Source organism: Malurus melanocephalus, unplaced genomic scaffold, assembly GCF_030028575.1.
Source record: "Malurus melanocephalus ecotype Western Australia unplaced genomic scaffold, MMel_1.1 scaffold_348, whole genome shotgun sequence".
NCBI lineage: Eukaryota > Metazoa > Chordata > Aves > Passeriformes > Maluridae > Malurus > Malurus melanocephalus.
The window spans coordinates 672021-689653 of NW_026623580.1; the positions used below are offsets into that span (position 1 = coordinate 672021).

Genomic DNA, 17633 nt, shown 5'->3' on the forward strand with positions numbered 1-17633 from the left:
CCAGGTAACTATAATAATCATTAAGACTGTAAACAGAGATTTTCTTTGAATCAGGATAAACACTGTCATGTTTCAGCTACATGGACAGTTCTGTGAGCACTAGATTTTCTTTAATTCTACATGTAAAAGTTGTGGAGATGGTTTTATTGCCTTCTTATTTTACTTCTTACCTCAGCTGTGAAGCAGAYTCTTACTGGAAGCAGTCTCAGCTGTTTGTCATACATCTCCTCTGATGAATAGAGAGCACCATGCTAACTGCCATCTCCCCAGGTTATCACCACCTATTTATATTGTCCAGGTCTAGTGGGATTTCTCTCTCCTGTTCCTGGCTTTAATGCTGTCCTCTTTTTCAGAAGKTCAAATTTCTTGCCTGCCTGCTATACACTGATATTCAGTATAGTTATCATTCTAATCTAAAGTATGTAGCACTCAACTCTTCCTTGAAATATAGTCTTWTCTAATGCATGAGGGTTTTCCTGCAGTTCTTCCACGAGGGTAGAAGGTAATCTCACACTYTTTACCAAAATCTCAGAATGAGTATTGAAACTGAAAGCTGACAAACTCATTCAAGCTAGTTTAATGCTGCTTCTCTGGCAAGAAGTTCTTGAGGAATTTAGTTTTTCTTACACAAAAGGCTTTGATAGCTTCAATTTGTCTATATGCTAAAGATGTGGCTGGAGCTGTTTGATTTCTTGCTATCCCCAGTTCCTGTTCAAATCCCATTCAAATTTTGATGTGAGAAAGCTACAAGTATGTGCTACATGTTTGATGTACAGGGTGAAATAGCTCCTCAAGTTACTGCAGTAACAAGTGATGAAACTATCCATGGCAAAAAACATCTGTGTTGTTCTTTCTGGAAGCAGAAGTTTGTAATCCCAGACATTCATTCTACTCTCTACCCATTGAAAATTCTCACTGGAAAGGTTATAGCCTGGAAGAAGTGAGCATTGATTCCTCCTCCAGACTGGATTGATGTAATTTTCTTAAACACCAGTGATCACCTTGAGAGGAGTGCATTTTGTGTGTAAGAGCCACTGTCTGTCTGATTGTGYCCTAATGCTGTGAGGCAGAGCAAAGATGGAATGAGTGTTGAGCTCAGGTAGCTGGCTCTTCACAAGTTGCAGAAATGAGTTTTTGACTAGTTTTGTAACCTGTGTTTCCCCATGGCAATTCCTTTCTTGGTTTTGTTGTTCACAGGAGAGAATCTGAATACATAATCCTTTAAATCCTGGCGAATATAGGTGACACAAGGCTGGATGTTTGTATTTTTCTCTTTAGTGGACCTAGACCAGTGAGGGTTGGTGTCTTGTCCCAGGTAACAAGTGACAGGACAAGATGAAACAGCCTCAAGTTGTGCCAGAGGAGGTTTATATTGGATATGAGGAACCATTTGTTTRCTGAAAGTGTTGTCAAGCTACAACAGGTGGTCCGGGGAAACAGTGGAGTCACTACCTCTGGAAGCGTTCAAAAAACATGTAGATGTGGCACTTWGGGACATRGTTTAKTGGTGRACCTGACAATGCTGGGTTAATGGTTGGACTTGCTGATCTCAGAGGTCTTTTYCAAACTTAGTGATTCTATGGTTCAGTGAATATCACAAGATTATTTTCCTTCAGGGATGAGATGGGAACCAAAGCACTGAACTTCCCTCTGGATTTGACTTACTCCAAACTTTGGCTGAGAGGGATCCAACATACCCTCCAGGAATAACACATTAATCCTCTTAATTTGTAATTTCCTTCTAGTTTATAAATCTAATTTTTATCCACATGGGCTAAAGTTTACGAAAGGGGAAATGCTGTAGCGTCTGTTAATGAAAGCCTTATGGGCGCGTGTGAATGTGCAGACTGTGAGCAGCGTGTAAACACAGGAGCTTCGTGTGCTCTGCATCCAGAGGTCCCTTGCAGGTGCTCTGGTGCTCCGAGCGCTCCTGGCAGGATCTGTGGCACCTGAGCAAAGAGGAGGGGTCTGTGTCTGCTAAAATACGCTGTTCCTTGTGGCGTAATTAAAAAAAAATTAACGCTCCGGTTGATGAGCGGCATCAGCCCCTCGCCGCCTCTGCCGCGCCGCCACCGGGTGGCGCTGTGGGAGCGCGGAGCCGCCGGTCCCGGTCCCGCTCCCGGCGCGGGAAAGGGGAATCCAGCGGGGAATCCAACGGGAATGAAGCGGGGAATCCAGCTGGGAATCCAGCAGGGAATCCAGGGAGAATGCAGCGGGAATCTAGCTGGGAATGAAGCGGGGAATCCAGCTGGGAATCCAGCGGGAAATCCAACGGGAATCCAGCAGGGAATCCAGGGAGAATGCAGCGGGGAATCCAGCCGAGATCCAGCGGGAAATCCAACGGGAATCCAGCAGGGAATCCAGGGAGAATGCAGCGGGAATCCAGTGGGAAATCCAGCCGGGAATCCAGCCAGGAATCCAGCGGAGACCCAGTGGGCAATTCCAGCCGGGAATCCAGCGGGSAGTCTGGGGGGAATGCAGTGGGGAATCCAGCCAGGGATCCAGYGGGAATCTTGTGTGGGGATCCCGTGTGCCTCCTACGGTGCTCAGTACCTGCGGCCGGGGTTTGCAATTCTGCCCGTCTGTGCCGATGGTTCCCTGTTTATGGTATCAGGAATTGCCCATATCAGGCACACGCCACGGTGCTCTGAAAATGTTTTGGTCACAAAGTACTTAGAAAATAGGGGATCTCATAAAAGTTTAATACGAGCAARTGGAAGGTGCTGCACCTGCGCTGGGGCAACCCCTGGTATCAATCCAGGCTATGGGATGAGAAGATCCAGAGCATCCAGGCTGAGAAGAACTTGGGGCTGCTGGTGGAGGAGGGGCCAGACATGCCCCAGCCCTCGCAGCCCAAAAGGGCTGCATCCAAAGCAATCAATTGTGTCSTGGGCTGCATCCAAAGCACCGTGGGCAGCAGGAGAGGGGGAATTTTGCCTTTCTGCCTTGCTCAGGTGAGATCCCACCTGTCCCAACTCAGGAAGGACGTGGAGCTGTTGGAGRGAGTCTAGAGGAAGTGCCAAGATGATTAAAACAAAAGAGCGCYATGGGGAATGGCTGAGATAATTTGGGCTGTTCACCCTGGAGAAAAGAAGGCTTTGGGRTGATCTAAATGTGKCCTTTCARTAGCTGMAGAAAACTGRCAAGRAAGATGGAGAGGAACTGTTTACAAGGGMCTGGAGTGGCAGGACAAGGCCAAATTGACAGAGAGCAGGCTGAGATTCGATATTAAGAGGAAGTTCTGTGCTGGGAGGGTGGTGAGGTGCTGGAACAGATTTTCCAGAGAAGTTGWGGATGCCGCAACCAGAGCAGGTCCAGAGCAGGACAATGGAGCTGGGGAAGGAACTGGAGCACAAATCCTCTGAGGAGCGACTGAGGGAGCTGGGGGTGTTGAATTGGAGAAAAGGAGGCTCAGTGGTGACCTCATCACTCTCTACAGCTCCCTGARAGGAGGTTGGAGCCAAGTGGGTTTCGGGCTCCTCTCCCAGGTAACTAATGACAGGGTGAGAGTCATAGTCTGAAGCTGCTCCAGGGGAGGTTTAGGTTGGAGATTAAGAAGAAATTCTTCACAGAAAGAGTGATTAGACATTGGAATGGACTACCCAGGGAGGTGGTGGAATCACCTGCAGGTTTGTAGGGGATGACTGAATGTGATACTCARTGCCATAGTCTGGTTGGCATGGTGGTGTTTGGTCATAGGTTGGACTTGATGACTTCAGGTYTTCTAATTGATTTTGTGATTCTGTGATCCCTGGAAGTGTCCAAGGGCAGGCKGGATGGAGCTCTGAGCAACCTGGTCTAGTGGAAGGTGTCCCTGTCTGTGACAGGGGGTTTGGAACAAGAKGATCTTTAATGTCCCTTCCAGCYCAAACTRCTTTATGATTCTGTGAGTCTGTGATTTTGGTGCATRTTTACACCCACACACACTCTTTCATGGTGAAAAAAGCTTTGAAAAGTTCTGAATAGTCTTTGGCCTTGGCCTTTTTGCCTCTGAATCATGGAAAAGGCACATATAGTTGTTATGGTGTGGTTTTGCAAAACCACTATTTGACTAATGCAGGTAAGAGTATCAGCTTTTGAGTCAGATCATATTCTTCTAAGATAAAGGCTAAACTCTTTGTGTTTTCAGGCTAAAGGAAAATTCTGACATCTAAATGCTTTATTTTTCAGCTCACAGTGCTATTAGACAAATCAGATTTTAGGAGTGTTGTGCTTCGATCTTCTGATATAGCCATGTTTAAGACATTTTAATCACAAACCAATTCAGTGTTCCAAGTGACAGAAGTTTTGTCATCCTCCTCTCTTTGTACTGAAACCCATGCTGCAAGTTTAGGTTATCCATCTCTCTTCAGTTCTGTGTAGAAAAGTTAAGTTTTAAAGAAAAAACAGCCTTTATTTAATGGGATCCCCTCCTATGCAGTGGTCTCTAGTATCTGTTATATCCCTCTGACCTGTTGCTGACCCTGTGTTGAGCAGGAGACCCCCCCCAACATCCTGTTCAGCCTGAGTTATGCTATGGCTGATGTCTTCATTTGCCTCAGATCTGCCCACTTGCTTTCTCCCATAAACAAGCTTCTTTTCCTCTCTCACCCTTTCCATTTTCCACCGACCTCATTTAAGCAGCAGACTGAGCTCTGTTAAGTTTTATATTTATGCACTGGAAGCTGGAATCTGTCCTGAGGCAGAAGGRCAGTGCAGGAGTGCAACAAGGGGCCAAACAGTGCAAGATTTTCTCCAAGAGAAGAGTAATGAGAGTCAGGGAAGCAGCACTTTTGGGAGCTGCCTCTGTGGGGTTTGAGTGCAGGTCCCTGACCAGATGTGCCTCTGCTGAATCAGGACAGCTCCTGCTGTGTGCCTGGGATAGTCAGGACCATTGATCAGACTTGAGTCTGGGGAAAATGAGGAAAAACAAAGCTTCCAAAACTCTGGGTAGAATGAGTTGTGGGCTGAAGTTATCAGCTTTAGTGTACCAAAGACTRTGATATATATGTCTGTTTTAAATAATGAATAAAATTTTATTTATTTATGTATTTATTTTCCTCTGGCCAAAAGCACAGMGTAGGAAACTCATAAGCCAGTTATTTACTTAATCATGTTGTCTCAAAGGATAAAACTGAAAAATTAATTTAGAATTTTTAATTTACTATTTTATCCCATTTTGAAACTGTATYTATTTTTCCTTTTGCCTGTGTGTCTTAATGATATTTTTCAAACATTTCAAGATTATAGATGAAATCCTGAAACCCTTGAAGAAATAATTTTGCTGTTGGCTCTATGGAGTCTTTTTCTACCCTGTAACAGTAGGAGGGATTCTRGTTTGACTTTGATCAGTGGTCTGTTACAGAAATAGGCTAATAAGTATTCATACTGGAAGTTTAAATCCTTGGTAAAATGGATTTATCACAGCAGTAACAAATGGGTCTTGCTGTCTTTGTTGTAGAGGATTTCACCCCAATTGAGTATAAGGCTCCACCACCTCCAGAACCAAAAAGAATAATTCCTCCTTATAATGGATTTGGTTCTGAAGAAGATTCTTTRTGCTCCTGTATGAGTGTGGTTGTCAAGCCTCAGCACAAGGATTACAGACAATTCCTGATGAAAGACAGGTATTTTGTGGGAAAAAAACATTTCAATTTTTGAAATTATGTATTTTTGTGAAGAAGACAAATGTTACGTAAGAATGTCATTTTTTTTTCAGCAAACAGCTCATCAGACTTTCAAGGGACAGGTGCATGAGGCCTGGATTAGTGACATGGCACTCCAATTTTCTGCAAACKCTGCAAAATTTCTCTTTGAAGAAATATTATGACCCTCCCATCCTTTTCCTCTGCTGTTTTCAGTGGGAATTTGACAGAAATTTTAGTCCAGGCATTAGTCAGGAATTTTTGTATGATCCAGCAGACCAACACAGATTTGTTTTTCTGTTTGATTTTCTAATACTTACTTTGTTTTTTTGTCTGCTGAATTTCATGCAGTTTACTGAAGCACTACTAAAGCTTTAACCCTTTGCTTTCCATTAKGAAATGGTTTATCAGGCAGCAGTAGTTGAAGCCAAAGCAAAAAAGCAAAGTCTTCTGCTAAAGATTCACCTGGAGACCCTCTGTAAAAGAGGAAAGCTGTTAGAAAAGGCTTGGAAATGTATGGATATACAGACACTGCAAATTATTTTAAACACAATCAATAAATAACCAACTAATAAGGTCATCTGGTGGACCTGAATTTGTGGGAGATAATCTTAGTATGAATTGCTATTCAGAATTTGGTTTGAAAATATACATATCTAAATCTGTTCTTCCTTTATAAATTTTTTGGAAAAAAACTTGGGGCTTGATTTGCAACCCAATTTTAATAAAAATTAATTCCAGACCTGTGGCAGAGAAGTAATTTTCCCCTGAATATTATTCCTTTCTTTCYGGCTGACTCTTATCTGGTTCTGTTAATTTAGGCTGAAAATGGTTTTTGACAAAGTAGTGAATCTTAGGCCATTTCCCTTCTTGGTGCAGTAATAACACAATTAATATCTGTTACAGAACTCAGGAGAAGGCATCTCTTAGGGGTGAGAATTTTTCTCATACTCTGTTTTTGATTTCTTATCCATTCCTTTGTTTTTTTAGATATGGCATGGAAAGTAACATACTGCGCTTTGCAGCAAAATTCATCACAGACAGTCCTATCGACAAGGAGCGAAAATTCATCATTTCCTATTTCCTGTGTGATGACACCATTTCCATTTTTGAATATGCAGAGAATAACTCAGGTAAGATGTAGTAATGTCTCTAATCAGCCCCACCCAGTTCCCCTGCTTATTTGGGTAGACTTTACAGTAAGCATTGTGGTTAGACTCATCTGTAGCAGAAGCAGGGATGTGGATTTTTAAATGGGATGGAAATTACATCAGCAGGTCTGCTGCATTATCTTGCATAGCTGGATGTCATAGTAATTCATGATCTTCCTCACTTAGAATTACATTGTGTGTTGCTTGACAGTACTTCACAATATCCTTTGGGAGCTGCAAGTTTAATGCATTAGAACTTTTATTACATTTTAATTTGAAAATCTGACCTTTAAACATTTGCTTTTGTTGTGGATAACATACAGGAATGGTATTATAACTGATGATAAATAGGGACAGGAAATAAAAGACTTCAAGAATGAAAGACTAAATCCTTTGCTTTGCAAAATTGTGTTATGAAACCTATACAGCATCYGTTGTATAGAAGCAGCTCATGAAAGCAACAGCTGTGACACTTTCTAACATACTTTATCATTAATCATGGAGTGCTGAGCATTTAAAGAGGGAAGACKGCCCTGTGCTAGAGTCTGGATGTGAGTGTGTATAATACTGCACTCCAAGAGCCAGACTGACAGTGTTTAAAAGGCAAATAAATGCTTTGTTWCTTCTCAGTTGCTTGACCACATTTATCCTGTTGCAGCAGCATGATTGCCAAATGTTGTCATGTTTAAATTCTTTTGGCCACTGTTGCCTGTTGTCAGCTGCCTCCAGCTGAGGATTCAAAAGATTTTGTGATTTTCAAGCATCTTTTTATTTCCTTGAAGTGTCTKGTGCACGGATGGAAGGACACAGCAGTGGGAAGGATGTCAGGAAATAATTCTGTAATTCAGAGAGATGGGGAAGCTTTGGCTAAGCATGACTCTGTTGGAGAAATGGGTGTCTTTCTGTGAAGCCCATAAAACATCTTCAGCAAAAGTTTCAGAGCAGTTAACATCCAGAAGTGCCTTTCGAATCCAAAGGGTCTCTGATGGCATCTCTGCTTGTATCCAACTAATTATGAGTGCATAATAGGGACCTCACCCCCAACTAAAATACAAGYAATTCTCTGGGAAATGTTTTAAACATGTGTAGAGTACCTGTTTAGGACTTCAGTGGGCATTCCCTATGAATGACTTCAAGATTTAGCATTTTTACGACAGCAGCGTATTGTTATCAATATTTTACTCACTTCCTGGCATCCAGTGACCTGTAATTTATGGAACTTCTTTTGTTGCAGCTAAATACACACACWCTTACATATTAAATATCTAATGCAGCTGTGATACTCAAGAGCAGCTCAGTTCTCCACCAGTGAATTGGACACATTTGCTTGGCATTCTTTGTTTCTGGAGACATAAAGGGTGCTAAAGGTACAGCTGCACTGTCAAATTGAAGCAGTCCAGAGAACAGTTTGAATCTTGGACTCCAAGCATGTGTACTGCCTGTTCAGTCACTTCTAACTTTACTTTGCACCATTCCAACTAGACAAGGCCCCAGAGGGCCTGGGATCCCTCCTGGAAGATGCTGAGCTCCAAAAAACTCTCCTCCAAAGCAATAAGGGCAATGCTGCACCAGGTTTGACCTGTTCAACCCTTATCAGACATCTAACACTATCCCAGGAGGGTTTGCACACTCAAAAATCCATCTTTTATTCACTGTTAAGAATGAAAAGGCTTTGCAGAGGTCAGGGAAGAGAGGCTGAGGAMAAGGAGTAAGGTATGCAAAATAGCCTTACTGGCCATTCCTTTTTGCACAGGTTCAGAGGTTTTTGCCTTTTTATTTACATGAGCTGGTACAAATTGGCAAGTAATGCTTCAGATCTCAATCCTAAAATGGAAGTAATAAGTTGCTCTCAGTTTTCTTGGTTCAGCAGCCTGATGGTTTCAGAGAAATATTGCACTCTAATGTTAGTAACATTGGGAAACTCCATGCAATTCAAACTCCATGCAATTCACAGGGCTGGACATCTTGAAGCACTTCTTGAGATGGGGATCAAAGCATGAGAACTTTGGCTCCCCATGAAGAAGATCACAACCCCTTTTTTACTCAGTGTAAGACCCAGCCAACAGCTGTACAAACACCTGCAAACTCTGATCTGATCTTAATGGAAGAGGGTCTTTCGTGGTGTGTTTATTTTGTGCTTTGAGCCTGGCTTTTGTAGATTTCCATCAAAACTCCTTATCAGGTTTCAGTGTAAAATCTCTAACTTAATGAGATATTTTTAGTCATTTTTCTTTATACGACTTGTAATGCATTAACCTGTAATGTTTAAAAAAAACATTATGGGACAGAAGTAAGCTTCCAATATAAGTGCACAATTGCAGGGAAATAGAGAGGCAAGAGTGAATTTCCAGTCAGCGAAAGAGACATTAAATATTGAAAACAGTTGCCAGGATTATATAACCTAAAATTTCTTATTTGTTTTTATAGCTGGGTGAAAAGGAATGTGTTAACATTAGAGGCACATTAATGATTTGAATTGTTTTCTGATTCAGGCAAGACCTGATGATTACCATAGTAGGGGTTTTTTTTTGGTCTTTTATGGTGATAATAAAGCAATTAAGACAGACATCTACTCCAAACTCTGGTTTAATAAGTAGTTTGGGTTTCACATTCATTTATAATTTTGACTATAAAAGGCATTTGATTACATTGTTCTTCAGCCTTTTATTGGACTTGCATCACTACCTGATATTAGGGCATCATTAAATGTTACTAAAGTAAGCTTTTGGCTTTTGGCTTTTTGGCTTGGAAGCTGAAATATCAACAGGATGGAAACCCCAAAGTTGTTGTAGGGCACATGTCCCAGTGAAACTAAACATGTGACAGAAGGTTTCCCAGAAAGCCTGGTACATGCAATGCWGTCCTGTGCTACACCAGAATTAATACACAAGTGAAAGTGAAATGTTCCTTTTAGCATCTTACCTACCCTTGAGAACCTCGTGCAGTTTCTAGTGACACAAATAAAATCATGATACTGTGAAAAGGAGCCATGTGGCACACCCACCTCACGGAGCAAAGAGCAGATCACAATTAAACTGCATTGGCAGAACAATGTTTGGAAGGCAGTGTCATGTCACTCCTATGCTTTAAAAAATTCAGAAGCCCTTTAAAAGAGGTTAGAATTGCAGTRCATCAGAATTCACAGTCTTCGTACAACAGCCCTCTCTTAAGYTGTGGTTTTTATTTTCCCTTTTCTGCTTTCAACAGTTTTAGGATAATTGCCTGCATTTTAGTTTTTGGATCTTAGGTTTCTCAAGGGCCAGTTCCAAGGCTGGCGACAGGGTTGTGGGAAYGATTTGAAGAGGCACATTTCTGTCCCATTTTAAAGAAAAGCCAGGGAAGGCGTTTGGCAGGCATTCAAATGAGACATGACACAAAAGGTGCACAATTTAACTGTTGCTGTGGACACTGGCAGAGACAGTCCTTTTAGCAGTGAGAGGGAGGGGAAGGGAATGTTCTGTGACAGGAWACTGGAGCCCAAAACATGGTATTTAATTACAAATCTGGTTTGGGGTGTCTTTTTGTTGATGGTTTGGAGGGTTTTTTTGTGTATGAGTGCAGTTTTTTTCCAAGTAAAGCTGTAATTAATTATTTTAAATTCTATTCCCATAGGGATAGTAGGTGGGAAGTTCCTGGAAAGAGGTCGAATCAGGAAGCCTGGGCAGGAACTCTTTAAGAGTGAGCCATCTGAATACTACAAGGCTCATGATCTGTTTATTGGAGCCAGAGTTTGTTTCCATGGTCACAACTTTCTTTTGGTGGATGCTGATGAATACACGTTCAACTACATGGAGAAGAATGCAAATGAGGTGAAGCAGGCTCTTGTTATTTTCTGTTATCTCTAAGGACTGTGATTTAGCTGTATATTTTTMAGAATTATTTATGCTCAGGTTCCTCACCCAAAGTTCACAGCCCAGTGCTCYCTGTCTAGCATTTGATTTAGGAGATGCCAGCTGGGAGTGCATGCAGGTCTTGGCCACTCTTTACTGTTCATTCCCTTTTCCTTTCTCAAAATCCACTCAGACTGCATTAGGGGTTKTGACAATGGATATCCTTGCCTATTCCTTCTTGTGTATGGCCCTCTTTTCCCTGAGTTGATCTAACCCTTCTTGAACCTACAGATACTGTCAGCTTCCACAACTTTGTGTAGCAGAAAGYTGAAAAGTGCACTGCCGGCTATAAAAACAAATATCTGTTAAAAAAGTGTCTTTTATCTGTTTTAAACCAGCCTCCCACTATTTTCAATGCTACTTCCAGTGAAAATCCCCATTCACCTTCATAATTTTGTAAATCTAAGGCATCCTTCCCACTCAGTCTGATCCTGTCCACTTCAGAGTCTCACCCTTTTTAGTCTATCCCTGCAAAGTAGCAGTGAGATGTGGAGACTGGAGCAGTGCAGAGTGCTCAAGTTGTGGACACATCCAATTTGGTCTTTACTGATGATGCTATTTTGTGTCCTGATTTTRTTTTCTGGCTTCATGCATACTTTTCTGACAAACATTTCCCTTGTAGTGTTAGAAATTCATATCTCAGCCAAGAATTCAAGCTCACAGTTTGTACTGAGTTTCACTATCTGCCTTCAGAGGGRAGAGCAACAATAAATTGAGAGCTGAGGTGCCTCTGTTGGTTTTTACTTTAGCAGAATAGCGCATTTTTTTCGTAAATTAATGTAGATTGGCACCATCTGCCTTCCCTGGAACAAGGAGAACTATCTGCAAAATGCTTGTGGATGCAAAATGCTAAGGCTGCTAAATTCTTCCAGCTTTAAAATACAAAGCTTAAGGCTTAAAAATACAATCTATTATGTTTCCTTCCTGCTGGGCTATTTCTCCTTCTGGTAGAATCCAACSCAAAGCTATTGTCCAAAATGTAGATCTCATCTTTAGATTGTAAATGTTCTTTGGAATGTTGTTTGCATTGATTGTCCTGGAGGAAATGGAAGAGACCCTGATTTTCCAATGAATGATTGTATAGTATAAAAAAAAATTATGCAAAATGGGAAGAGGCAATATTTAAAATATTTCATTGAAGTGAATTTTGAAAAGTTATTTGAGGATTTTAATGCAGCTGGTAGAAAAAAAGCTTGATTCTCCCAATGGTAGCTGCTTCAGTCACRTCCTTTGTCTAGAGCTCCAGAAGTTTGCCTCAGTTGATCAGGGGATCTCATTCTCAAATCATAACAACTTCAGCAATTACTAGAGAAGATCAGAGCTGGAAAATTGTTTGGAAGAAGGGGAAACAATTTAAAGATGACTAATTGTTGGTTGTTTCTAAAATTAGTAAATAAATAATTTTCCTTCKGAATAGACAGAGGTTTCCTTTCAGCAGAACATATCAGTATGTTTTCTGAAAACTGGTGAAAGAAATCTGCATGGAACATATTTTTTTAATGAAAATTGTCATTTTGACCTCAGTTCTGTAGGCATATGGTGATTTAGATGAAATTTTGATGGGTAATCATAGTGCAGGTTGATATTGAAAATTTGTTTGACACCATGAAAAATATTTGGGAAATTCAAAATTTCAAAAACTGCTTCAAAATTGTACTTGTTTTATTGTTTTAATGTTAAAGGGAGTGAAAAACCACAGAGTCCTGTCATTTTGATTGCCGCTTTTACTGAAAGKAACTTCAAGAACCTAGTTCACAACTTTTCAGCACTTTTAATTTCTTTTTCAATTCAAAAGAAAAGATATTCATTTAGCAAACTGTTGATTTTCTCTCAAAACAGAACACATGTGTTGTGCAGAGTCCTACTGGGATTATCCAGGTTTGGGGAGGACTGTTTCAGACAAGGCATGACTGGAAGGGAATTCAGCATCTCTGAACAATCTCAATTGTTCCAACTTTGCTGCGGCACAAACATGGAAAAGGATTTTATTTCCATTGAATTAATTAAAATAACATCTGACTTAAGCGAGACAATCAAAACTGGGCTGTGACTAGAAACATGTCAGCATTTACATGAGAAGAGGGAAAGAGGGTGAATTTATTGCCATGCTGTTCAGATACTCAATGCCTATGTAAGCATTTGGAATATATAGTTTAGAGGAAAAAGATGTAAAAATAGCTGTTTTTGATAATGTACAGAAGACAGGCACTTAAATATTCAGAACACTTTGTCCATCCTGAAATACCCTGCTCAGTCTTTTCTCCCTGTTCCTTGCTTGATCAGCAGAAGGCTGTGTGCTTATGGCCCAGACAGAAACCTCTTGGAGAGGGGCCTGGAAAAGTTGCTGTCTCTAAAACTCTCGGATTGCTGATCCAGCTGCTCCAAACCACTGCCTTGCAGGGCACTGCCTGCCAGGGCTGCACCTGGGGCTTTGGCTTAGGCAGAAGTTGTCTTCTCTAATTCTGAGAAAAATGTGCGAGCACTGATGTATTGATTAAAGTTGGATCAATTTGTACTGCCCTGGCAGCACCACAGGGACTTTAAATACCCTTTTCTAGATCACTTTGAATTGATACAAAGCTGTAGACACACTACAGCATAGTTGCAAGTGAGGCCCAATTTTTATGTCCTGGTCCTTAATATCAGTCATACCAAATTTCAAATAAGTGCTCCTGGAAGAAATGGGAGAAAAGCATTTTCAGGCAGCTCATTGTGTTTTTTAAGTTAAGTAGAGCATGACAGATGTAAGGACATAGCAGATAATCATACTCAAAGTCACCCTCAATTTAATGAGTAAATACTTCTATGTTTTATATTAAAAATTAGTATAGCAAATCAATCTTTTGTAGATCACTAACAAAACAATCTGAATACAGATTGAAAGCTTTAGCATTTCAGTTCTGTTTGATCTCTGTTCAAATTTATTTCAATGGTCCAGTTAGGAAGAAATAAACATTTAAACATTTTTATATACAACAAGAAAAATTGATTCGTAAAAACAGTTCTAATCTGCTAATTCTGAGTATGTCAGACAATGTACTTCAATATCAATGAGACTATTTGTTGTAACATTTCACTGGAGCCACTGATGAAAAATCAGTTTTAACTTGGTGGTATTTATGACTTGAGAATTCAGTGAGGTGCACCAACACAAAATGAAGAACAAGTTATTAAACTATTTTAAATGTTTCTACCTCTGCTTTAAGAATTCAGGTTCAAGAAAAAGTGGATATTCTTTTATGTAGCTGGACTAAACTTTCTTAGAATGCATGATCTGATTTTTGTTTAATTGTTTAATTGTTTATATTCTTGATAGAAAGCAACTGGTTTGTTGTTGTTTTTTTTTTTCAGTAGCAACCTCCCTTCCAAACCTAACAGTGTGATGATTTATACAACTGAAGTGAGGAAAGGAAAAAGCTGATAATGCTCTGCAGTTCATTATTGCCCTACACATTGTTGACATGCTTGATGGGCTGCAGATTGCTTTTCATAGAATGGCTTGGATTGGAATGAGTTGGGGTTAGAAGGGACCTTAAAAATCATCTAATTCCATCCCCCCTGCCAGGTCAGGGGCACCTTCCACTAGACCAAGTTGCTCAGAGCCCATTCCAGCCTGGCCTTGAACACCTCAGGGATGGGGCAGCAACATCTTCCCTGTGCCAGAGCCTCAGCCCCCTCACAGGAAAAAACTTCCCCATAATATCTAATCTAACCCTACTCTCTCTTCCAGTTTGAAGTCATTCCCCCTTGTCCTGTTGCTCCAGGCTTTTATAAACAATCTCTCTCCATTTTTCTTGTCAGCTCTCTTCACATAGGGAAAGGCCACATTTAGGTGACCTCAAAGCCTTCTCTTCTCCAGGCTGAACAATTCTCTCAGCCTTTCCTCATGGCAGAGGTGCTCCATCCCTCTGATCACTGTGGTGTCTCCTCTGGCCTTGCTCCAGCGGTGCACACATCTGGGACATGTCCAGCCCTCATCCATCAGCCCCCCAGGTCATTCCAACCCAGGACTGCTCTCCATCTGTTTATCCCCCAGCCTGGACTGATACCAGGGATTGAGACCCAGGTGCAGCACGTTGTACTTGGTTTTATTAAACCTCATAAGATTCCCATGGGCCCATTTCTCCAGCCTGGTTAGGTATTTCTGGATGGTATCCCATCCTTCAGGTCTTTATAATCTTTATAATTTTACTTTCCTCTCTTAAGTTCCCTATGTCTAACATTGATGTCGTCTTCAACAAACTGAAGAACTTGACTGAATCTCATGCCAAGGAAATCAGAAAGGCATTTGCTACGTCTGACACTGAGCATACCAATGTGGTTGGGTATGGTGCTTTCAGGTAAGAGAGTGGATTTGGAGTTTCAATGTTTAACAAAGGCACGTTCCCCCAAAATGGATACACCATGACTGGGTTTCGATGCTTTCTGCATGTGTTTGCTGACAAATGGCATAGATTGAGTTTGCATTTTGTTGGAGATTGTGTGTGAAAAAGAAAGTGAATCCACGCTTCAGAAGAAAAAAGAGAAATGTGATGGTTTCAAGTAAGCTGAAAAGCACAAGTGAAATCTGTCTGCTTTTTATGGAACTGACTCAGAGGGTTGTGAAGAAGGGCACAAGTGAGCAGTAATATAACGATAAAGAAAAGTCCATCCTGAGAGTAAAACAAATTGATCAGTAGCTTTGAAATTCAAGTATGGATGTTTGAGTTGCCTCCTGGAAATGATGTTTGGGTTTTGAATCACTGGTAAAGAAGACAGTTTTTACAGAACTAAGGTGTATTGAAATTATAGAAGTGGTAAGCATGTTTAAAAAAGATTGGAAAGCAATAATTAATACTTGGATAATAATTTACGTATAGATAAAGGGAGCAGAAATCTATGTTCTGGCAATGACCCAGATATGGCAATGGGCAGATGCATAGATCTTCTGTAGAACTTGATAGAGGAAATTGTGCTCAAATACAAGCTGATTTCAGTTAATCCCATAGCCAGAATACTTGACCATATTAACTGTGTTGGGCACGGTACTGGCAAAGTTAATGATGTGAAACAGAGGAGAAAACTTTTACTTGGAAGCACTTGGTTTTCACTGAAGTAATACACTGTGTATTTAGGAACTGTCATCATAACCAAGGCATTTAAATAGATGCGTATTGCATGGAATGTCATCTCCATAGGAATGCTAACCGAGGCAGAAATTGCTTCTGAAATATCTCAGAAGAGAAACAGATCAGCAGAAGGTTATTTCAGCAATTCAAAGTGAAAATAGTGAGAGGTTAAAACAAGCTGGTATTCAGAAACGAGAAATAAGTGATTAAAAGGTAGGATTTAAACTAAGAGACGCCATAGTTTCTAGCAGCTTTTGGTCAAAATATTTCTGAACCCAGATATTTTACTCAGCAGAAACAAGACTTTGAATTGCTAATTGAATTAAGAGGGAAGATGTTATTAGTTGAGTAAGAAGGGAGAAAATTGAGAGTTAACATTTAATGGGAGAAAGTTTCTGCCAGTTGGGAAAGGCTTTTAATTTATGGACAAGGTAACTATTTAAAATAAAAAAAAAATATGGTTTTAGTTTAAATTGTGAAATAATCGTCTGCAAACCTTTGTGCATCCACTAAAAGCACCTCAAAGATCTGGAAAATTTGCATGAGAAAATTATGGAGGCAACCTTTTAGAAGGGACAACTGTACTTTTAAATGGCAGGGAAAGGTTTTTATTTTATCCAGAAGAGACTCAGTTGGGTGTAAATTTAATCATGGACATAATCTGTGCAGCTGTGAACAGCTCAACTGTTTAATTTAGGGTAGTGCTATTCTGTGACATGGAGTGAGATATGTCTGCTCAAGGGGTACTGAGGGACTTGGTTACAACAACAAAAAATGCAGGAGCCCTCTCCATGAGCAGGAAAGCTGGGGAAAAATCAAGATTTTCTTGGCCACAGTGCTCACCTGGGCTAGTGTCAACACCCACTAATGGTCCCCATCCCCTCCCATTCCACAGGGAATGCTCACATTGCCAGAGCAAGAATTTACCTCTAAGGAACACTGACTATTTGTGCTCCATAGTAATTGTAGGTTTTGTTTCTGTTAATTTGTATTGTATCCAGTAATCTAAAGGCTCTCTTCTTACTATTATCCATGTGTCTTATTTTAGAACGAAAGAAGCATTTTCAATGACAAAAATGAGAACACTTCTTTACATCTATGAAAATGCCAAGATATTTTTATGTGAAAAGAATATATTTTTCTTTCCGTTTTCTATTGTGTACATCAGTGTTTATCTTTAATCTGCCATGACATTTGATGATTATAACTAACAACAAATGATTATTTTTAGTACAAGCAATTATCTGTGTGACAGTTTCAATGATAATCCTCTTTTCTTATCTTAAATACAGCTGAAGTTTCACTCGTGCTCTGAATTTGGCTGTTCAGATTTCTTCCTTTCTACCTATGTAATTTAATATGATCTGCATGTAAAAATAAATCTATAAGTATTATATAGTGAAGAGAATTGTAATTACACAATTTACTTTAACTGCTTTCAGAACCCAAATCTTCAGTACTTCATCCAGGAAATAAATATGTGATATACATGAGGCTGTCCCCTAAGCTATCATTAAAACTATTGAAAGCTTTGCTAAAAAGAGAATTAAAAAATAACTAAAACTTAGGTGCCTGTGCATCACACAGCCCTATCCAGGGTGTTTTGTATAAGCTATTGGCAAGACTGTTTGCTGTTAGAGACGAAGAACCATGTGGGTCTAAAAAAGATGCCTATCTTCAATTCAGCTTGAGAAGTAGCTCTCTTGAGCAGTTACTTATGATTTCTTCTTTCTATAATAAATTCAGATTGCAATCTGTCTTTTTCTTCTAGAACAAAAAAAAAAACAAAAAAACAAACAAACAAAAAAAAAACCCGAAAAAGTAAAACAAGAGATAGCTAAGCTGTGGGAACAATTATTG

General features: G+C 40.2%; 1 protein-coding gene across 1 annotated transcript in view; it reads left to right on the plus strand.

The window, feature by feature from the left end:
- Window positions 1–17633, plus strand: part of EFHC2 (EF-hand domain containing 2) — a 56243-nt gene that overhangs the window by 27157 nt on the left and 11453 nt on the right. Inside the window, exons 9-12 of the mRNA XM_057378213.1 lie at window positions 5441–5606; window positions 6615–6757; window positions 10388–10584; window positions 14872–15005. Coding sequence (XP_057234196.1) covers window positions 5441–5606; window positions 6615–6757; window positions 10388–10584; window positions 14872–15005 — 640 coding nt within the window. The remainder of the gene's footprint in view (window positions 1–5440; window positions 5607–6614; window positions 6758–10387; window positions 10585–14871; window positions 15006–17633) is intronic.